The following is a 24,584-nucleotide window of genomic DNA, read 5'->3' on the forward strand; positions in this document are numbered from 1 at the left end:
CATGAGTGAATATCATTGCTAGTTTAAATCCACAATGTCAATTTGTAGGGAACCAGATTTTATTAAAAAAAAGAAATCAACCTTCTGTTTAATGTTTCTTTCTTGTAGAAAGACAATTAAAAAGAGCAAGCTTGGCTCGTTAAAAATAAAAAAAAACATTTACCTTTGTAAATGCCATGTCAGCAATGTATTGATCACCTTTGACACATTCTATTTTCTCAAAACCGTCTCTGTCAAGAACTTTGGCCTGAGCATTCCCAGCAATTACCAGAATCACATCTCCTGTGGTGCTATACTGAATATTACGGATTTGATGGCTGCAAATATAAGATACAAAATGATAATTTTTTACTAATATCACATTGCCATAAAAAAGGAAAGTTTCTTACAGGTTTTCCACTTTTCATAGAGAAAGACACAAAGGAGATGTTTGCTGAGTTTTCTTCAAGGTTTTATTATTTTGGAGAGAATTTACTCAGGAGAGAGAGATTAATGTTAGATAATTATTTAGTTTTTAACTAAAATGAGTGATGCGCAAACAGAGATATCACAGTACACACGGCTTTCACAGATAGACTGATTTGAAAACCTTTGTTTCTCTCAGCTCGAAAAACATAACATCGTTTGTCATCTCATTCTGTTTTGTCTACATCATTTATCTTTAACTTTGCATGTCAGGCATCCTTGACTCAACGCTGAGAATGATTCTGCTTTGCAGATTTGGTTTATCATGTACTCAGTATGACCCTTGTCAAAATTCACACAAGCTGACAAAGATTCCCTAATATGTAATCTATCTATCACTAGTCTGTCCCTCTTAGGCAGAGTTCAAAATAGAGTCTCCAATCAAATGGCTCCCACACTATTAACCAAGTTCCAACCCCTGTTGCATCCCTGTGCCTGTTTTACAAGTACTTTAATGAAATGTGCTCCGACAAATTCATAGCATATCCCCCTCTCAACATAAATACTCCCGCCTAACCTGACAAGCAACAAAATCCCACCTCTTAGCGTAGAAATCCCTAAATGCTGGAAAATCTTGTATTCTAATAGTTTCTTTCCTTGAACTGTTAGACTTTGAAATTCCTTCCCTATTTCCTACTTCCATGACCGTATAACAAGTTGTTTAAAGCTGTTTTTACAAATGATTTACTTTTCAAGACATGCAACAAATTAACAATTTGTTTTTACATTAAAATAATAAAAAAAAAGAATAGAATAAAAGGAAAGAAAAAGAAAAAAGGAAAGAAAAAGTAGCATTTTGGTACTTTCTATTAGTGCATCAGATTTCCATGATGTTGGCTTGTGCTCAACTGGGAACTAATTTAAACCACCAGAATATGTTGAGCCTGGATCAAGTTGATCAGTCAATTATAAAGTGATAAACACAACAACTTTTAAAAAATTTGAAGAAAAAAAAGTAGTTTTTAATCATGCACAAATTTAATCATTCTAACCGCCTTCCACCTACAAAAAAAAAAAAAAAAATGTCAAGTTTTCTTACAATTAAAAAAAAAAAATTCAAGTTTTTCTAAAAATAAATATTAAAAGCTTAAAAAAAAAAATCCAACTTTTAAAAAAATTCTCTTAAAAAAAAAAAAAAAAAGAAGTCTCTTCCTAATGATTTAAACAAAAAATATTTACCTATGAAACTTACGGTAGGTGATTGTCATTTTTTTTAATGGTATTTCTATTTCTTTTTCATTGTAATTAGTATCTGATAAATGTTATTTTTTGTTTCCGAGCATTTTTAAATTTGATCAGCATTTAGCATATTCCGATGATTTTATATTAGTTCAGCTCACCTCAACATCACGGAAATCCAGTGTGCTAAGTGCAAAAATACCAAAATACTGATTATTTGTTTTAACGTACAATTAATGTTTTACTTATTAGTATTATTAACATTTCACTAGATCAATTTTGGTGAATGGCTTTCATCTATAAAAAACTTTAGAAATTATTTTTCTAAACATTTATTCACATTCAAACAATAAACTCTTTTTAATCACTAATTTCTACTCAGATAAAAGGAGGCAACTTCAAGATATGTCTCAATTTTTTCCTTGATTTTAAGATTATATCAAGGTTGATAACTCTTTAATTCCAGTTAAAGCAACATGCAAGGTCCTCAGAATTTTTGTATGATATAAATGACTAGCCTGGGTGGGTGATCGGCATTGCCTGGGTGTTTGGAGGTGTGTATTGAGCAAAAAAAGAAAAGAAAAATAAAGTGGTAGTAGGCAGGCAGTCTCGAACCTGTACCGCGAAAGAGGAAAGAAGGTGAAAAAAAAGTGATGTCTTTGCTGTTGTACCCATCGCCAAATTAGAAGTGACAAATGTTGAAGCTCTAGTCAATCGAAAAGAGGGGTTGACTTTCGAAAATATTGGTGAAAAAAGCGACCCCTCCCTGTAGAAAAGTGCGCAGTTGAGGGTGAAGGAATTAATGTTTTTTTAGCCAATTTTTTAATATTTGTTGTCCGAGGGGTCAAGCTTCAAAACGCTACTGATCTCGTGAAAATCCTTCGCTCTATTGAAAGTTTTCGGCAGACATAAATACATACATACATACATTTAAACAGACAGGTGAGATTTATATTATAAATGAAACCATCTGTGTTTAGAAAATATCTTGTTTACTTTTAATTTTTTATAGTTGGAGTTTAAATTTGTAGGTAAAAAAATTCCTTTGGATTATTCAATTATTTTAGTTAAAAGTACAAAAAAACTTATTTTCCTTAAAATATCAATTCCTGATCATCCTAATAGAGAATTTGCTTTAACATTCCCCTTACACATACAAATTCTGCTGGTAGTTCAGTTCTCACTGAGGATAAGGGTTAATGAGGGTATGGTAGCTACTGAGACAGTTAATAGTGGTGGAAATGGGGTAGAAATAGATTTTTTATGGGGTGGGGGGCTCAATTGGATTCGAAGACAACCATATTGTAGTCAGCTGGAAAGCAGGCCAGTGGAACAGAGTTCCACAGCTGGGCAGTTCTAAGAAAGAAACTTTGTTCATGGAATTTGCATTTAGATTTAGGCACAGATAGAGGATGGGAGAAACTGTTGATGGTTGTTGTAGCTAGATGAGCGTTTTTGTGAAAGTTTGGTACGGATGAGGATCATAGATTGAAACTCAGATGAGCACTTGCCAAAAATTACAGAGACATGTTTGCGATGTCTCTTCTATGAGAATGAGGTTGCAAGGAAGATAAAAGGGCATCACCTATAAGTTTTGAAACTAGTTTTGAACTTTGTCAAGTCAGGATAGAGCATCCCCTACCCACATATGGCAACATTACTCTGTTTTAGGATGTACCTGGTAGAAGATTGCCTTAAGAGTTAGATACCTTTTGGAATGATAAAATGATGCAACCATTTTTCTGGTAACCTTGGCAACAGATTTAATGTGAGTCTTCCATTACCGGTCAAGGGTAAAGGTCATATCCAGAATTCTATCAAAACAGGGAGCCTCTTTTAGATGAGAGCCATTCATATCAACTGAAGTTCAAGTTAGGAGCAGAGCATTTATGGCAAAAAGAGAAATGTTTGGTTTTGGATGCATTAAAATTAGCCACTTTTTACCTCATTACATCACATGCTCAAGGTTAGAGGAGAGAGAGATTCAGAGAGATCTTGGTTGTTATTGACCTTTAAAGTGTTGCCATAGATCGTAGTGTCATCTGTGTATATGTTTATGAATGAACTTAGAACATGATTTGGGAGATTATTGATGAAGATAAGGAAGGGAGTTGGCCACAAGATGGATCCCTAAGGCATGCTAGCATTGAGCTTCAGACTTTTGTCCATCGACAACTACTTGTATAAACGTATTGGAGAGAAAAGATTTGATGGTTGAGAAGACATTTCCATATATTCCATAGTTGGAAATCTTGTGAAGTAGAACTTTATGCCAAACCATATCAAATGCCTTTGATATGCAATAAAGGAAATCCCTGTTAATACATTCACTGATCCTATGTGAAATAATTTTAAGCAATTCTGTAAGCACTCACCATTCACATGGCCGTAAGGTCCTGAAAGGTTTTAAAGATGCATCCATGCCAGAAAAATCCCAAAATCGTATATCATAGTCATATCCTCCTGTGACAAGACGAGCACCTGAAGGGTCCAGGGCCAACGCTGAAACCTAAAGGAAATAAAATTTCAACAAATATTAAAAATAAAACTATAAAATCATATTCTACATTTTTTTTTCATCTTGTATATAGTTTACAAGTGCAGTGCTGCTAGCACGCTGGCATTCAATAGAGATTTTGCTTACTCACAGTAGATGACTGATAGCAGAATAGTCAGAAGTGGAGACTTGACGAGACGATGGTATTTCAATCCTTGCTTAAGGCACTTGCTTGTTTAATCACACTGAAGAGCTATGATACAACGAAACAGTCTCTTGATGACTAAATATGTCCTCTTTCTTGGGTTCGGCTAGCTGGTAAAAGTAAAATCACAACTGACATCAGTGTAAACAAATGGAAACCTCTTTTACAGAGTTTATATAAACATTGCGATTTTACTTATTCACTGCAAATGACTGATAGTCAAATGATTAAGAGTATCAACTGTCGATTTTGATCATAGCTTGAGACACTTGCAGGTCTAATCACGCTAAAGAGCTGTAATAGAGTGAAATAATGTGAATGACATATATACTGATCATTCACAGATATATTGTTTTGCTGTATCACAGCTCCTCAGAGCAGCTAAACTAGCATCTACCTCAAACCAGGATTGAAACTTGACTGCCTAGGTGACAGTCGACACTTCTAACTGTTACACTATTTGGCTACTACCAAGGTGGATGTGTGAAATTACAATGATCAAACATTGGACAAACGCCTAAGCTCTATTCATATACACAAAGAGCATTGTATTATACTCTAATGGCAGTTTGTTATTTCACTTCCCAATATGCTCAACCCAAGATAGAGAGCATTTATAGTCATCCACAAACAGACTGTTTCGCTGTATCACATGTCTACAGTGAAACTAAACTAGCAACTACCTCAAGCCAGGATTGAAACTTGACAATCAGTGCTTCTAAGCTTTATGCTATATATATATATATATGTGATGCTTGCCCAGAATCCTCCGTCTCGAAAAAAAAAAAAAAAATTTTGCATGATATATAACAGAAAGAAAATATTGTACACAAAAAAAAAAAACATAATTTGATCAAGTAGTTTTGTAGGCCAACTTGAAAACAGGTTGAAGGAAAAAGGGAAATAACTGCAAATAATTAAAACTTGCAAAATATCATTCTTAATATGGGGAATTGAGAGGCACATTAAAAAAAACACAACTCAATTTTGCTTAAAAACAATTTTATTTATAAAAATAACATTACTTTATCAATTTATGTAATTTTTTAGAATATAATACTTTTTTTCTGACACAGGTATGTACATCATACAGATTTTTATTTTTGTTTTTTGTTGGGAATGAATTCTGGACATATTTTTTTTTTTACAAATTGACAGATCACTTAAGAGATATTGATTATCCAAGACCATGCCTCAGTAAATATTTATTCACATTAGACTTGAAGATAATCATGCTGCAGTCAGTTGGGAAGCAGACTTGTGGTACCTTATTCCGCAAATGGAATGTTCTAGGAAAGAAATTTTAAAATTTGCATTGTTTTAAGAAATCATTCAAATTTGAATAAAAGAAAAAAAATTAACTTACACTTTTATCGCCATGTGCCAAAGTAATTTCTAAAGATTGTGGAATTGACTGTTCAAGAGTCTGAAAATTAAAAATAAAGTGTTTAAAAAAATTAAAATGTTAAAAAAAATAAAGTATTAAAAAAGCAGAACACAAATTTATGTAAAATAAATGTTTTAAGTTGAAAGACTTTAAAATAATTTCAAAAAAATATATTTACTAAAATTCAGCACATTGATTATAATTAAAGTTGAATGAAAATTATTCAATTCAGAATAAAATCAAAAGTGATGAAAAATAAAAGAAATCAAAGTCTTTGTTTCTTTTTTCTTTGCTTTTCATTTAGGGAAATCGCTTCAGAAAAGACATAAAAGCCACTTGGTGTAAGGTGTTAAAAATAAACAACAAAACATAAAAAAATAAGACTTCCAGGTCAAAAACTAGCCAATGAAAAGTGTTAGATAATGATCCAGAAAAGAGATTTTTGCCCCCCCCCCCCTTTGTTAAAAACATCACTCATGGAATATGAAGACTAAAGGGATACGCGAAGTGGGAGTTACAGGGTTGTCAAAAGTCCACTTTCTACACTCCATAGTTTCATTATTAAGTGGTGGTCATATTTTAATGCTTTTTCTTGAAAAAGAAAATGAAAAAATTTTTTCATTCACAAATAACAACAAGTAAAAATTTTTTAGACAAGTTTCAAAGACACAAAATACAAAATCAAGCTCATTTTTGTGGTCATCTAAATAAATTTTCCTGTCATTATTTTCAGTTTTTTTAATTGAATTATTCAGTTTTTATTTATAGAAAATAAAAACACACCAAAAATGTTTAATTCTTTGAAAATTACACTTGTCATCTTTCAAATTAAAATGCTGTAATATAGTATATATTCTATATAATATGTAATATAGTATATATTCTATATAATATATAGAAAAGCAAATTATTACAGCTGTGATGTGCGAAATACTATAGAAAACTCCCAATGCAAGCAAATTTGTACTTCCAAGGAAATACAGAAATCTCTCTCTATATATCTGTCTACAGAGACACTATGTAGGGAGTTGAGCAACAAGATGCTCATTCACATTACATTTAAACTTCAGCATGTTAGTACACTCAAGGAAACAGAGTGAATTCCAAAATTTAGCAGTTCGAGTAAGAAACTATTAGAGTAGAAAATTTTCTGACATCTAGGGATCCCTACAGTGAAAGGGTGGGATTTTGCTACTTGTTGGGTTAGTTGTGGATATTTATGCAGAGAGGACACAAGTGCTACAAGTTCATCAGAGTACATTCCATTTAAGTACTTGTAAAACAAGCACAGGAATGCAACATTGCGGCAATGGCGGAAGGGTTGGAGTTGGGTGCGAGACCTTTTGATTGAAGACTCTTTTTAACCTTATTTAAGAGAGAGAGACTGGTGGTAGATCCATCAACTAATATGTGGCATGCATGGGTAAATGGTTGCTTTGTAGAGATAGCGGATACTAGCAGGTGTGTGCAATTTTTTAACACAGTACAGAGAGACCACCTTCTGGGAGCTTTTGAACTACCCCCTCTGACCTATTTTCTCAACTCAAATCATTGCACAGAATATTTACAATATAACATTTTTGGAAATATTTCATGTGTAGTTCCCTCAAATGCCTTTTTAGTTTTAGTTCATATCTTAATTTAACGCCATCTTAAAATGGTCAGCATAAGCTATCAACCATATATTGTCTCCTTTAAGTGTTTTTTTTTCGTGTTAATCATTTTTCTGTCAAAGATATCAACATTTTTCCACAATGGAAGTACATTGAGTTGTTGAACGCAGAAGGTCTGACTGTCTTTCTTTGTGCAACACATGGCTTACCTAACATCGTTAATGAAATAATATTACATAACATCGTTAATGAAAAAATATTACATAACATTGTTAACGAAATATTACATAACAGTGTTACTGCAGTAATATTACATAACATTGCTACTGAAATAATATTACATACCGTTGGCAATGAAATAATATTACATAACATCGTTAATGAAATAATATTACATAACATTGCTAATGAAATAATATTACATAACATTGCTAATGAAATAATATTACATACCGTTGGCAATGAATAATATTACATAACATCGTTAATGAAATAATATTACATAACATTGCTAATGAAATAATATTACATAACATTGCTAATGAAATAATATTACATAACATTGCTAATGAAATAATATTACATAACGTTGCTAATGGAATAATATTACATAACATTGCTAATGAATAATATTACATAACATTGCTGATGAAATAATATTACATAACATTGCTAATGGAATAATATTACATAACATTGCTGATGGAATAATATTACATAACATTGCTAATGGAATAATATTACATAACATTGCTGATGAAATAATATTACATAACATTGCTAATGAAATAATATTACATAACATTGCTAATGAAATAATAGTACATACCGTTGGCAATGAAATAATATTACATAACATTGCTAATGGAATAATATTACATAACATTGCTAATGGAATAATATTACATAACATTGCTAATGAAATAATATTACATAACATTGCTAATGAAATAATATTACATACCGTTGGCAATGAAAAAATATTACATAACATTGATAATGAAATAATATTACATAACATTGCTAATGAAATAATATTACATAACATTGCTAATGAAATAATATTACATAACGTTGCTAATGGAATAATATTACATAACATTGCTAATGAATAATATTACATAACATTGCTGATGAAATAATATTACATAACATTGCTAATGGAATAATATTACATAACATTGCTGATGGAATAATATTACATAACATTGCTAATGGAATAATATTACATAACATTGCTGATGAAATAATATTACATAACATTGCTAATGAAATAATATTACATAACATTGCTAATGAAATAATAGTACATACCGTTGGCAATGAAATAATATTACATAACATTGCTAATGGAATAATATTACATAACATTGCTAATGGAATAATATTACATAACATTGCTAATGAAATAATATTACATAACATTGCTAATGAAATAATATTACATACCGTTGGCAATGAAAAAATATTACATAACATTGATAATGAAATAATATTACATAACATTGCTAATGAAATAATATTACATAACATTGCTAATGAAATAATATTACATAACATTGCTAATGGAATAATATTACATAACATTGCTGATGAAATAATATTACATACCATTGCTAATGAAATAATATTACATACCGTTGGCAATGAAATACTATTACATAACATTGCTAATGAAATAATATTACATAACATTGCTGATGAAATAATATTACATAACATTGCTAATGAAATAATATTACATAACATTGCTAATGAAATAATATTACATACCGTTGGCAATGAAATAATATTACATAACATTGCTAATGGAATAATATTACATAACATTGCTAATGAAATAATATTACATAACATTGATAATGAAATAATATTACATAACATTGCTAATAAAATAATATTACATAACATTGCTAATGGAATAATATGACATAACATTGCTAATGGAATAATATTACATAACATTGCTAATGGAATAATATTACATAACATTGATAATGAAATAATATTACATAACATTGATAATGGAATAATATTACATAACATTGCTAATGAAATAATATTACATAACATTGCTAATGAATAATATTACATAACATTGCTAATGAAATAATATTACATAACATTGCTAATGAAATAATATTACATAACATTGATAATGAAATAATATTACAAAACATTGCTAATGAATAATATTACATAACATTGCTAATGGAATAATATTACATAACATTGCTAATGAAATAATATTACATAACATTGCTAATGAAATAATATTACATAACATTGCTAATGAAATAATATTACATACCGTTGGCAATGAAATAATATTACATAACATTGCTAATGGAATAATATTACATAACATTGCTAATGAAATAATATTACATAACATTGCTAATGAAATAATATTACATAACATTGCTAATGAAATAATATTACATACCGTTGGCAATGAAATAATATTACATAACATTGCTAATGGAATAATATTACATAACATTGCTAATGAAATAATATTACATAACATTGCTAATGAAATAATATTACATAACACTGCTAATGAAATAATATTACATACCGTTGGCAACGAAATAATATTACATAACATTGCTAATGAAATAATATTACATAACATTGCTAATGAAATAATATTACATAACATTGCTAATGAAATAATATTACATAACATTGCTAATGAAATAATATTACATAACATTGCTAATGAAATAATATTACATAACATTGCTAATGGAATAATATTACATAACATTGCTAATGGAATAATATTGCATAACATTGCTAATGAAATACTATTACATAACATTGCTAATGAAATAATATTACATAACATTGCTAATGAAATAATATTACATAACATTGCTAATGGAATAATATTACATAACATTGCTAATGAAATAATATTACATAACATTGCTAATGAAATAATAGTACATAACATTGCTAATGAAATAATATTACATAACATTGCTAATGAAATAATATTACATAACATTGCTAATGGAATAATATTACATAACATCGTTAATGAAATAATATTACATAACATTGCTAATGAAATAATATTACATAACAATGCTAATGAAATAATATTACATACCGTTGGCAATGAAATAATATTACATAACATCGTTAATGAAATAATATTACATAACATTGCTAATGGAATAATATTACATAACATTGCTAATGAAATAATATTACATACCGTTGGCAATGAAATAATATTACATAACATTGATAATGGAATAATATTACATAACATTGCTAATGAAATAATATTACATAACATTGCTAATGAAATAATATTACATAACATTGCTAATGAAATAATATTACATAACATTGCTAATGAAATAATATTACATAACATTGCTAATGGAATAATATTACATAACATTGCTAATGAAATAATATTACATAACATTGCTAATGAAATAATATTACATAACATTGCTAATGAAATAATATTACATACCGTTGGCAATGAAATAATATTACATAACATCGTTAATGAAATAATATTACATAACATCGTTACTGAAATAATATTACATAACATTGCTAATGAAATAATATTACATAACATTGCTAATGAAATAATATTACATACCGTTGGCAATGAAATAATATTACATAACATTGCTAATGAAATAATATTACATAACATTGCTAATGAAATAATATTACATAACATTGCTAATGAAATAATATTACATAACATTGCTAATGAAATAATAGTACATAACATTGCTAATGAAATAATATTACATAACATTGCTAATGAAATAATAGTACATACCGTTGGCAATGAAATAATATTACATAACATTGCTAATGAAATAATATTACATAACATTGCTAATGAAATAATATTACATAACATTGCTAACGGAATAATATTACATACCATTGCTAATGAAATAATATTACATAACATTGCTAATGATAATATTACATAACATTGCTAATGAAATAATATTACATAACATTGCTAATGAAATAATATTACATAACATTGCTAATGAAATAATATTACATAACATTGCTAATGAAATAATATTACATAACATTGCTGATGAAATAATATTACATAACATTGCTAATGAAATAACATTACATAACATTGCTAATGAAATAATATTACATACCGTTGGCAATGAAATAATATTACATAACATTGCTAATGAAATAATATTACATACCGTTGGCAATGAAATAATATTACATAACATTGCTAATGAAATAATATTACATAACATCGTTAATGAAATAATATTACATAACATTGCTAATGAAATAATATTACATAACATTGCTAATGAAATAATAGTACATAACATTGCTAATGAAATAATATTACATAACATTGCTAATGGAATAATATTACATAACATTGCTAATGAAATAATATTACATAACATTGCTAATGAAATAATATTACATACCGTTGGCAATGAAATAACATTACATAACATTGCTAATGAAATAATATTACATAACATTGCTAATGAAATAATATTACATAACATTGCTAATGAAATAATATTACATAACATTGCTAATGAAATAATATTACATAACATTGCTAATGGAATAATATTACATAACATTGCTAATGGAATAATATTACATAACATTGCTAATGGAATAATATTACATAACATTGCTAATGGAATAATATTACATAACATTGCTAATGAAATAATATAACATAACATTGCTAATGAAATAATATTACATACCGTTGGCAATGAAATAATATTACATAACATTGCTAATGAAATAATATTACATACCGTTGGCAATGAAATAATATTACATAACATTGCTAATGAAATAATATTACATACCGTTGGCAATGAAATAATATTACATAACATTGCTAATGAAATAATATTACATAACATTGCTAATGAAATAATATTACATAACATTGCTAATGAAATAATATTACATAACATTGCTAATGAAATAATATTACATAACATTGCTAATGAAATAATATTACATAACATTGCTAACGAAATAATATTACATAACATTGCTAATGAAATAATATTACATAACATTGCTAATGAAATAATATTACATAACATTGCTAATGAAATAATATTACATACTGTTGGCAATGAAATAATATTACATAACATTGCTAATGAAATAATATTACATACCGTTGGCAATGAAATAATATTACATAACATTGCTAATGAAATAATATTACATAACATTGCTAATGAAATAATATTACATAACATTGCTAATGAAATAATATTACATAACATTGCTAATGAAATAATATTACATAACATTGCTAATGGAATAATATTACATAACATTGCTAATGAAATAATATTACATAACATTGCTAATGAAATAATATTACATACCGTTGGCAATGAAATAATATTACATAACATTGCTAATGAAATAATATTACATACCGTTGGCAATGAAATAATATTACATAACATTGCTAATGAAATAATATTACATAACATTGCTAATGAAATAATATTACATAACATTGCTAATGAAATAATATTACATACCGTTGGCAATGAAATAATATGACATAACATTGCTAATGAAATAATATTACATAACATTGCTAATGAAATAATATTACATAACATTGCTAATGAAATAATATTACATAACATTGCTAATGAAATAATATTACATACCGTTGGCAATGAAATAATATTACATAACATTGCTAATGAAATAATATTACATAACATTGCTAATAAAATAATATTACATAACATTGCTAATGAAATAATATTACATAACATTGCTAATGAAATAATATTACATAACATTGCTAATGAAATAATATTACATAACATTGCTAATGAAATAATATTACATAACATTGCTAATGAAATAATATTACATACCGTTGGCAATGAAATAATATTACATAACATTGCTAATGAAATAATATTACATAACATTGCTAATGAAATAATATTACATAACATTGCTAATGAAATAATATTACATAACATTGCTAATGAAATAATATTACATAACATTGCTAATGAAATAATATTACATAACATTGCTAATGAAATAATATTACATAACATTGCTAATGAAATAATATTACATACCGTTGGCAATGAAATAATATTACATAACATTGCTACTGAAATAATATTACATAACATTGCTAATGAAATAATATTACATAACATTGCTAATGAAATAATATTACATAACATTGCTAATGAAATAATATTACATAACATTGCTAACGAAATAATATTACATACCATTGCTAATGAAATAATATTACATAACATTGCTAATGAAATAATATTACATAACATTGCTAATGAAATAATATTACATACCGTTGGCAATGAAATAATATTACATAACATTGCTAATGAAATAATATTACATACCGTTGGCAATGAAATAATATTACATAACATTGCTAATGAAATAATATTACATAACATCGTTAATGAAATAATATTACATAACATTGCTAATGAAATAATATTACATACCGTTGGCAATGAATAATATTACATAACATCGTTAATGAAATAATATTACATAACATTGCTAATGAAATAATATTACATAACATTGCTAATGAAATAATATTACATAACATTGCTAATGGAATAATATTACATAACATTGCTAATGAAAGAATATTACATAACATTGCTAATGAAATAATATTACATAACAGTGCTAACCAAATAATATTACATAACATTGCTAATGAAATAATATTACATAACATTGCTAATGAAATAATATTACATAACAGTGCTAATGAAATAATATTACATAACATTGCTAATGAAATAATATTACATAACATTGCTAATGAAATAATATTACATAACATTGCTTATGAAATAATATTACAGAACATTGCTAATGAAATAATATTACATAACATTGCTAATGAAATAATATTACATAACATTGCTAATGAAATAATATTACATACCGTTGGCAATGAAATAATATTACATAACATCGTTAATGAAATAATATTACATAACATTGCTAATGGAATAATATTACATAACATTGCTAATGAAATAATATTACATAACATTGCTAATGGAATAATATTACATAACATTGCTAATGAAATAATATTACATAACATTGCTAAAGAAATAATATTACATAACATTGCTAATGAAATAATATTACATAACATTGCTAATGAAATAATATTACATAACATTGCTAAAGAAATAATATTACATAACATCGTTAATGAAATAATATTACATAACATTGCTAATGAAATAATATTACATAACATTGCTAATGAAATAATATTACATAACATTGCTAATGAAATAATATTACATAACATTGCTAATGAAATAATATTACATAACATTGCTAATGAAATAATATTACATAACATTGCTAATGAAATAATATTACATACCGTTGGCAATGAAATAACATTACATAACATTGCTAATGAAATAATATTACATAACATTGCTAATGAAATAATATTACATAACATTGCTAATGAAATAATATTACATAACATTGCTAATGCAATAATATTACATAACATTGCTAATGAAATAATATTACATAACATTGCTAATGAAATAATATTACATAACATTGCTAATGGAATAATATTACATAACATTGCTAATGAAATAATATTACATAACATTGCTAATGAAATAATATTACATAACATCGTTAATGAAATAATATTACATAACATTGCTAATGAAATAATATTACATACCGTTGGCAATGAATAATATTACATAACATCGTTAATGAAATAATATTACATAACATTGCTAATGAAATAATATTACATAACATTGCTAATGAAATAATATTACATAACATTGCTAATGAAATAATATTACATAACATTGCTAATGAAATAATATTACATAACGTTGCTAATGGAATAATATTACATAACACTGCTAATGAATAATATTACATAACATTGCTAATGAAATAATAGTACATAACATTGCTAATGAAATAATATTACATAACATTGCTAATGAAATAATATTACATAACATTGCTAATGAAATAATATTACATAACATTGCTAATGAAATAATATTACATAACATTGCTAATGAAATAATATTACATAACATTGCTAATGAAATAATATTACATACCGTTGGCAATGAAATAATAGTACATAACATTGCTAATGAAATAATATTACATAACATCGTTAATGAAATAATATTACATAACATTGCTAATGAAATAATATTACATAACATTGCTAATGAAATAATATTACATAACATCGTTAATGAAATAATATTACATAACATTGCTAATGAAACAATATTACATAACATTGCTAATGGAATAATATTACATAACATTGCTAATGAAATAATATTACATAACATTGCTAATGAAATAATATTACATACCGTTGGCAATGAAATAATATTACATAACATTGCTAATGAAATAATATTACATAACATTGCTAGTGGAATAATATTACATAACATTGCTAATGAAATAATATTACATAACATTGCTAATGAAATAATATTACATAACATTGCTAATGAAATAATATTACATAACATTGCTAATGAAATAATATTACATAACATTGCTAATGAAATAATATTACATAACATTGCTAATGAAATAATATTACATACCGTTGGCAATGGAATAATATTACATAACATTGCTAATGAAATAATATTACATAACATCGTTAATGAAATAATATTACATAACATTGCTAATGAAATAATATTACATAACATTGCTAATGAAATAATATTACATAACATTGCTAATGAAATAATATTACATAACATTGCTAATGAAATAATATTACATAACATTGCTAATGGAATAATATTACATAACATTGCTAATGAAATAATATTACATAACATTGCTAATGAAATAATATTACATAACATTGCTAATGAAATAATATTACATACCGTTGGCAATGAAATAATATTACATAACATTGCTAATGAAATAATATTACATAACATTGCTAATGAAATAATATTACATAACATTGCTAATGAAATAATATTACATAACATTGCTAATGAAATAATATTACATAACATTGCTAATGAAATAATATTACATACCGTTGGCAATGAAATAATATTACATAACATCGTTAATGAAATAATATTACATAACATTGCTAATGAAATAATATTACATACCGTTGGCAATGAAATAACATTACCTAACATCGTTAATGAAATAATATTACATAACATCGTTAATGAAATAATATTACATAACATTGCTAATGAAATAATATTACATAACATTGCTAATGAAATAATATTACATAACATTGCTAATGAAATAATATTACATAACATTGCTAATGAAATAATATTACATACCGTTGGCAATGAAATAATATTACATAACATCGTTAATGAAATAATATTACATAACATTGCTAATGAAATAACATTACATAACATTGCTAATGAAATAATATTACATAACATTGCTAATGAAATAATATTACATAACATTGCTAATGAAATAATATTACATACCGCTGGCAATGAAATAATATTACATAACATCGTTAATGAAATAATATTACATAACATTGCTAATGAAATAATATTACATAACATCGTTAATGAAATAATATTACATAACATTGCTAATGAAATAATATTACATAACATCGTTAATGAAATAATATTACATAACATTGCTAATGAAATAATATTACATAACATTGCTAATGAAATAATATTACATAACATTGCTAATGAAATAATATTACATAACATTGCTAATGAAATAATATTACATAACATTGCTAATGGAATGATATTACATAACATTGCTAATGAAATAATATTACATAACATCGTTAATGAAATAATATTACATAACATTGCTAATGAAATAATATTACATAACATTGCTAATGAAATAATATTACATAACATTGCTAATGAAATAATATTACATAACATTGCTAATGAAATAATATTACATAACAGTGTTACTGAAATAATATTAGCACTTTTAAGATATCATCGGACTTCCACCCTTGAGAAATTTTTATATCTCTGACAGAAAAATGATTAACAACAACAAAAAAGACCTTATATGGTTGAAAGTTTGATCATTCATATTTTAAGGTAAATAATTCATTTTAGAGAATAAAAATTATATCGTTTTTGGCTTTCTTAAATTTTTAATGATAATTCAAATCAATTCATTTACTTACCTCTTCTTTTTCATTGTCATCATCATCATCATTCTCGTCGTCATCTTTTGTACTTTTGTTTTTCAAAGAGGAGGGAACAGGGGGACCAATAAGATCATCATCATCATCATCTTCGTCATCATCTTTTGCACTTTTGTTTTTCAAAGAGGAGGGAATAGGGGGACCAATAAGATCATCATCATCATCATCATCATCATGTACCCCTTTTTTTAAACTACTCTTTGAAGCAACCGGAAATGGTGGTCCAATAAGATCATCATCATCTTTCCTCTCATCTTTCTTGTGATGAATGACATCAGACATTTTGCTGGACAAAGGTTTAAACTTTGGGAACAATGGTGGCCCCATCGACTCTTTGGCATCTTTTGATTTTGAGATTTCCTTTCTCTCTTCCTTTTTCGAGAAATGATGAGTTCGCTCATCTGAGGTGAAGCATTCAGAATCTTGCAGAAGAGATAAAAGTAAATGGAAATGGCAAGAAATACATAAGTTCACAATATCGAAAATGTTGTTGATATTAATGTTGACATGAATTCAAATTTCAAAACAATTTCCTTTTATCATGTTTTCTTTTTTCTTTCATATATCCAGTCATTATAATGGATGCATTTCATAATATATATATGTGTGTGTGTGTGTGTGTGTGTGTGTGTGTGTGTGTGTATATATATATATATATATATATATATATAAATATTATATAAAAAAAAAAAATACACATCTGTAATGTGTAGTGATAAGTAGTAAGATTGTGCATCTAAAAACAGAATCGATTTAAGCTCCCCTCCCTTGGAAAAAATTCATACTAGAATTGTCCTTAAGGACCTGTGTAGTAAAGGATAAAGTACTAGGTAAAATAGGTTGAAGGCTCAATTCTTAGTGTGGCTAAAGAATACAATTGAAGATTGCTTAAGGCGAAATAAAAGCATGCATAAATATAGGGTTCTATTTAATATTTTGTGTAGATTTCAGCTGTACCTGAAGAAGGTTGAAGGTTACATTATTGAAAACATTGTGAATAACACTCAAGATGAGAACATCCAAATACAAATTATAAATCTTCAAAAACTCAGAAACATAAAAAAGAAATATAAAAAAACAAAAAAATATATTATAGAAAAAAAAACATAGTAAAAAAACATAACATAGATAAATACTACCATTGTCTGCATCACACAATAAGGTCTCCTTTCACTCTTGAGAGACAATGTATACTCCTGTTTCGATGCTTATGCAGAGAGAATCTATAATGAAGCAAGGGTTGCACAATCTCTTAATAGCATAATGAGTCCAGTGGCAAGAAGTCTAGGATAAACTGAAAACAATGTTGGGAAAGACTGGTGTTATTTCATTTTCCTTTTTTTGTATTCTTTTTCATCCAACACAGGACATATTGCCATTTGGAACATAAGGAATCATGTCTAGCAGGGGACTGTGGGGAGTTAAGCAGCAAGATGTCTGTTCACATTACATTTAAATTTCTGCCGGTTAATAGTTTTCCTTTTCCTAAACTGGTTGAAAACCAAAGTTTGAGAGTCTAATTCAGCTAAAAATATTTAACCCAGAGTGAATAGATAAATGCATATCTTTTCCAAGGATATTAATGAAAGTAATATCAGTGCTCTACAGACAAATTTATCTTTAGTTGACCTTTGACAACTAAATATTTTCGTTTACTAGTCAACTAGAAAAGTTACTAGCCAAACCTACATGATTTTTAGAATATGACATCTTCGTTCCGTGACGAGTATGTACATCATAAAGATTTTTCTGTGTTGTTTTTAATAAGTGTAATTCTAAATATACAACAAATTTTATGTTGATACTTGAAGGTATAAACCTTCTAATTTCTTCAGATATTTTTTGTAAATAGCCTTCACTTTAAAAAAAAAAAAGAGCATATTGTTCTTTTAAACTTTTATTGTTTAAATAACTTCTTTTTTTTTTTAATAAAACGAACAAAGATATTTTTCACTCACCAAAAGATAAGTGTTTCATTATTTCTAGTTGCCACTTTGAAAAATCACTCGCAAATGCGACTGTTTCCCTTACAATATAAAGCCCTCAATACAGTAGTGGCTACAGAACTTGAACCTGGCATGCCATGCACATGGTTCATGTTTAAAAACATCACACAATACCACTTTCATATATCATACAGTATATACACATAATATAGAATGAAATACCACTATTGTCCATGAAATAACTGATGTATTATTGTCAAATATTTCTTCCTAGAAAAATAAAATTATCAACTTTGGAATGCACCTTTTGCACAAATTTCAGTTTTCTAAAATATGTAATCTTATTTTTCCCAAAACAAAAAAATAAACAAAATATTCAATAATACAGGGTAACCCCACCCAAAAAAACAGGCCCCAACTCTAATTAGGCCCCGTTTCTTAGTGTTTTGTCTGAATGAAATGAAACTTTGGTCATAACTAGTTTATTATATTCAAAACATCACATCAAAACACTAGGGTCTTTGGCCTTTTTTTCTCCATTGACTGTAAAAATTCAAACGTAATAGATGTATGGAAACTAAAGCCGCTTTCAGGACTGCCAGCAACCATTGTAAGAAAGTAATAAAGAACGCAAGAGAGTTGTATGCTCAATCTGTTAAGTCCAAAGTAGCTGAGCAGCGGCTTGGTTCCCACCAGTTTTGGCAAATAGCAAACAGAATCCTGAACAGAAGCGTGTGCTCCATCCCAACTATTATCAATGGACCTGAGGTAATCTCGTCAGCATCAGACAAAGCCAAACTCTTTGTCAAGAACTTTGCAGCTAATTCTACCCTTTGCTACCAAGGCCGCCAACCCCCAATATTTCCTCCTGTATCAGAAAACACGCTATGTGATATACGTATATCTGTACGTGATGTTGCCAAGCTAATCAAAAACCTTGATTCCAGTAAAGCAACTGGCCCTGATGGTATTCCAATTATAGTACTCAAAAAACTTCAACCTGAACTAGCGCCCATACTCACAAAACTGTTTAAACGTTGTCTTAAGGAGAATAGTTTCCCATCTCCCTGGAAAATCTCATCAGTATGCCCTGTATTTAAGAATTCAGGTGATCGCTCATCCCCCTCTCAGTACAGGCCAATAAGTCTCCTGTGCGTCATGAGTAAGTTGCTAGAATCTGTGTTAAATACAGAAGTAATCAACCATCTCAACAAAAATAACCTTCTTAGTGACACTCAATATGGTTTCCGTTCTGCTAGATCTACAGCAGATGTGCTTACAGTTATATTGCATAGGATTAGCAAATCTCTCGATGGTGGCAATCTTTCTAGGGCAATTGCTCTTGACATATCTAAAGCCTTTGATAGGGTATGGTATAAAGGTTTACTTCATAAGATCGCTAGCTATGGTATAGCTGGAAAAGTCTTCTCAATTATTAAATCATTTCTTTCTGATAGATTCATAAGAGTAGTAGTTGAGGGGCAAAAATCAGAAGCTCACAGTATTAATGCCGGTGTCCCTCAGGGGTCCATCCTGGGCCCGACTCTTTTCCTGATCTACATTAATGATCTTTCAAATCACATCCTTACATCATTTCTAGACATTTATGCTGACGACACTACCATTTATGGTAGCACATCTAAGACAGTAAACGACCAAGTTCTCTCCAATTCTCTCTCCTCTGATCTTGAGCACGTAGTACAATGGGGAAAGGAGTGGCTGGTTACTTTTAATGCATCTAAAACCAAGCTTCTCTCTTTACATCATCAACATTCTAATTCACATCTGGCATTAATTGAAATGAATGGCTCTCGTCTTCAGGAGGCCTCAAGTTTTGACAAGCTTCTTGGCTTGACCATTACTCCTGATCTTAAATGGAACACGTACATCAAATCTGTTGCCAAGGCCGCTGGAAAAATGGTGGGATCTTTCTATTGATCCGGTAAATATCTCACTGCTGATGCTATTCTCTATCTATATAAGAGCCAGGTACGTCCAAGGATGGAATACTGTTGTCACATCTGGGCAGGAGCTACTAGAAAGGACTTGTCCTGTCTTGATAGAGTTCAAAATAGACTTCGTAGCCTTGTAGGAGATATCCTTTTCTCTTCGCTGCAACCTCTATCTCACAGAAGAGATGTTGCGAGTTTGTCTCTGATGTATCGTTATTTTCATGGAAAGTGTTCGACTGAGCTTCAATCTATGGTCCCCCCTCGCTAAACTTTCACAAGAAACACTCGTCTAGCTGTAAACACTATCAATAATTCCCCCCACTCTTTATCTGTGCCTAAACCTAAACGTAGATTCCATGAACAAAGCTTCTTTCTTAGAACTGCACGCCTGTGGAATTGTCTTCCGTTTTCCTGCTTTCCGGCTGACTACAATATGGTTGTGTTCAAGTCTAACGTAAATAAGTTCTTGATGAGCCGTTCCATATAAGTTATCAAATTTACCAAATTTTCATTACTAATGATTACTATATTGTCCAATTTCTACTGTACACTCCTTAACTCTTATCCTTGAGTGGCCTCTTGGCCTTGATAATGTGGTGATGCCTATGTAAAAAAAAAAAAAAATGCTCAGGAAAACAATTGAATGTCCTCTGTTTTTTTGGGGGTCACCCTGTAATACTAGGCATGTCAAATGAATTTTTTTTTCAATATACCAAAACCTTATAATAGCAAATTTATCTTGGTATCTCACTTAGTACTGGAGTTATAACCATTCCATATCAGTTGGCCATTGCATGTTGTGTGGTAGTGAATACAAGACCAAATTAAGCAGTGTGTAATTGAAGAAAAAAGTTTCAAATAAGTGAAAAATCATTGAACTTCTGCATTTCAGTACAATTGGGAAAGCAGAATCCTGGAAGAGAGTTCCAAAGGAAGAAACTATTGGAGTAGAAGGCCTGCTTACATCTAGGGATCTCTACTGTGAAGGGGTGGGAATTAGCTGCTTGTAGGGTTTGTTGGGGGTATATAAAAGGCACTTTGTCTGTGTGAGTTCATTTCCTATGAACTCAGAAACAGCTGGGATGATTTTTTATTTTACAAAAATGTACTTTATGTGTCTAGTAGTGTTCTTAGATTTTATATTGGAATGCCCTCAATAAGTAAAATCCGAAGAGTCCGATTTTGACCAGCGTTAATACTCTTATACAGCCTAACATCATAAGTGCATTTCAAAAGTTTTATCACTGCACAAGCAGAAGAGCCCAGCATATAAATTCAACAGTAAATTCTTTGATAAGACAGGGCATGCTCGAAAAGGTTTCTGTTTAGAGCACAATTGAAGCATGATACTTGACTTTTGCATTTCAAACTTTAATTCAAGTCATTATATATAAAAAATAATTTTATAAAATCAACAGTAGGTTATCTACAGTACAATGTAGATTATAATGTATTGTGAAGTCACTGCGGGGAGGCATGTGAAGTTTCCTTCTGGTGCACCATGGTTGGTCCTCAACTAAAGCAGGCAATCAATCGATTTGATTGAAAAATGAGCAGTTTTTACCGATTTTGATAACAATAAAGTCAAATATCTTGAAAATATACCTTTTTTGCTCCTCTCTGAAGCCACCTGTCTTGCTTCCTGAAACATTTCCATGAAATCAAATGTACGGGCTTTTTTTTCCGATTCTGAAAAAAAAAAAAAAAAAAAAAAAAAAAAAAGAAGGAAAAGAATTCATGAAACAAAAACACAAAACAAGGTTGGACTAATAAAATATAAAATTTCATACATAATTTCAAGTTAGAACAGATTATTAGTTTTGAATTTCTTTTGTTGTAACATTTCGGCTGATGCATCTACCACTAGTCTCACTTCTTGACAGGATCTAAAATAAAAAAAAGAGTCTAAAATCATCATGCACTATCAACCAAACTCCAACCCGTTCGATCACCGCAATGTTGCATCTCTGTGCTTGTTTTACAAATATTTCAATGGAATGTGCTCTGATGAACTTGTAACATGTGCCCTCTTGACATGACAAATCCGACAAGAAGCAAAATCTCACTCCTTCACTATAGAGATCTTTAGATGCTGAATAGCTTTCTACTCTAATAGTTTCTTCCCTCAAGCTAATAAACTTTGGAATTCTCTTCTGATCTCCTTACTGTACTGACATGCAGAAGTTCAAGTGTAATGTGAACAGACATCTTGCTGCTCAACTCCCTACAGTGTTCCTGTAGGTATGGTCATAAATAGTAGCCCTTATGCACAAATGGCAAATATCTTGTTTAGGATAAAGTAAAAAAAAAAAAGAAGATATCATCATTTAATAGACAAGTGTAAAATATCTCTATTTATATATAAATTAGGTATGTGTATGTGCTCATATTTATACGTATAGGATTCACTTAAAAAATAACTAATTATTATGAACTTTGGAACACAGCTAATAGGTGTAAGCAGTTGTAGTGAGCGCTATATTTAGTTTAGTTTCATGTGAAGGAGATGAAAAGGAAATGGAAGAAAATTCAGATACCTTTAATGCCTGTGAAATTACACACTAGGCATTAATTAATAAATATTCCTCAAACATTAGTTTCTTTGGAGAAGTTAAAGTTTTTAGGGTGGTATAATATCGGCACAATGTTTCATTTGAAAATTTAAATATTTTAGATTTACATTAAATTTAATCCAGATATTAGACACTAATTAAGCAAGATTCCTTGAATTTCTTCTAAAGATCCCTTAAGCTTCAGCTAAGATTTTTAAACATTTTCAAGAATCAAAATCATCAAATAGATTTTGATCAAATAAGCTTTTTAGATATTATTTTTAGATATAAATTTTAGTACAATTATATCTTCATGTTTTTTTTTAGTTTGTAAGGGGATATAAATATGGTGCAAAATGCAAGGAATTAATTTTTGCCTATCCTGGGACAAGTATTATCTTGAATTATCACGTGTAATAAAATGCTTTCTTCCTCTCTGATGATGTAATTCCCATCCAGTATTTCATTATTTCACATAT

At 28.3% G+C, this 24,584-nt stretch overlaps 1 protein-coding gene across 1 annotated transcript in view; it reads right to left on the minus strand.

Moving 5' to 3' along the window:
- The window catches only part of LOC145290240 (WD repeat-containing protein 70-like), a 79,226-nt gene that overhangs the window by 48,853 nt on the left and 5,789 nt on the right, over nucleotides 1–24,584 (minus strand). The window contains exons 3-7 of the mRNA XM_080136470.1: nucleotides 23,159–23,242; nucleotides 17,635–18,077; nucleotides 5,713–5,772; nucleotides 4,020–4,153; nucleotides 164–317 (exon numbers count right to left, since the gene is read on the minus strand). Coding sequence (XP_079992596.1) covers nucleotides 164–317; nucleotides 4,020–4,153; nucleotides 5,713–5,772; nucleotides 17,635–18,077; nucleotides 23,159–23,242 — 875 coding nt within the window. The remainder of the gene's footprint in view (nucleotides 1–163; nucleotides 318–4,019; nucleotides 4,154–5,712; nucleotides 5,773–17,634; nucleotides 18,078–23,158; nucleotides 23,243–24,584) is intronic.

The sequence above is a fragment of the Euprymna scolopes genome, chromosome 2 (genome assembly GCF_053919585.1).
Source record: "Euprymna scolopes isolate OS-2025 chromosome 2, ASM5391958v1, whole genome shotgun sequence".
Classification (NCBI taxonomy): domain Eukaryota; kingdom Metazoa; phylum Mollusca; class Cephalopoda; order Sepiida; family Sepiolidae; genus Euprymna; species Euprymna scolopes.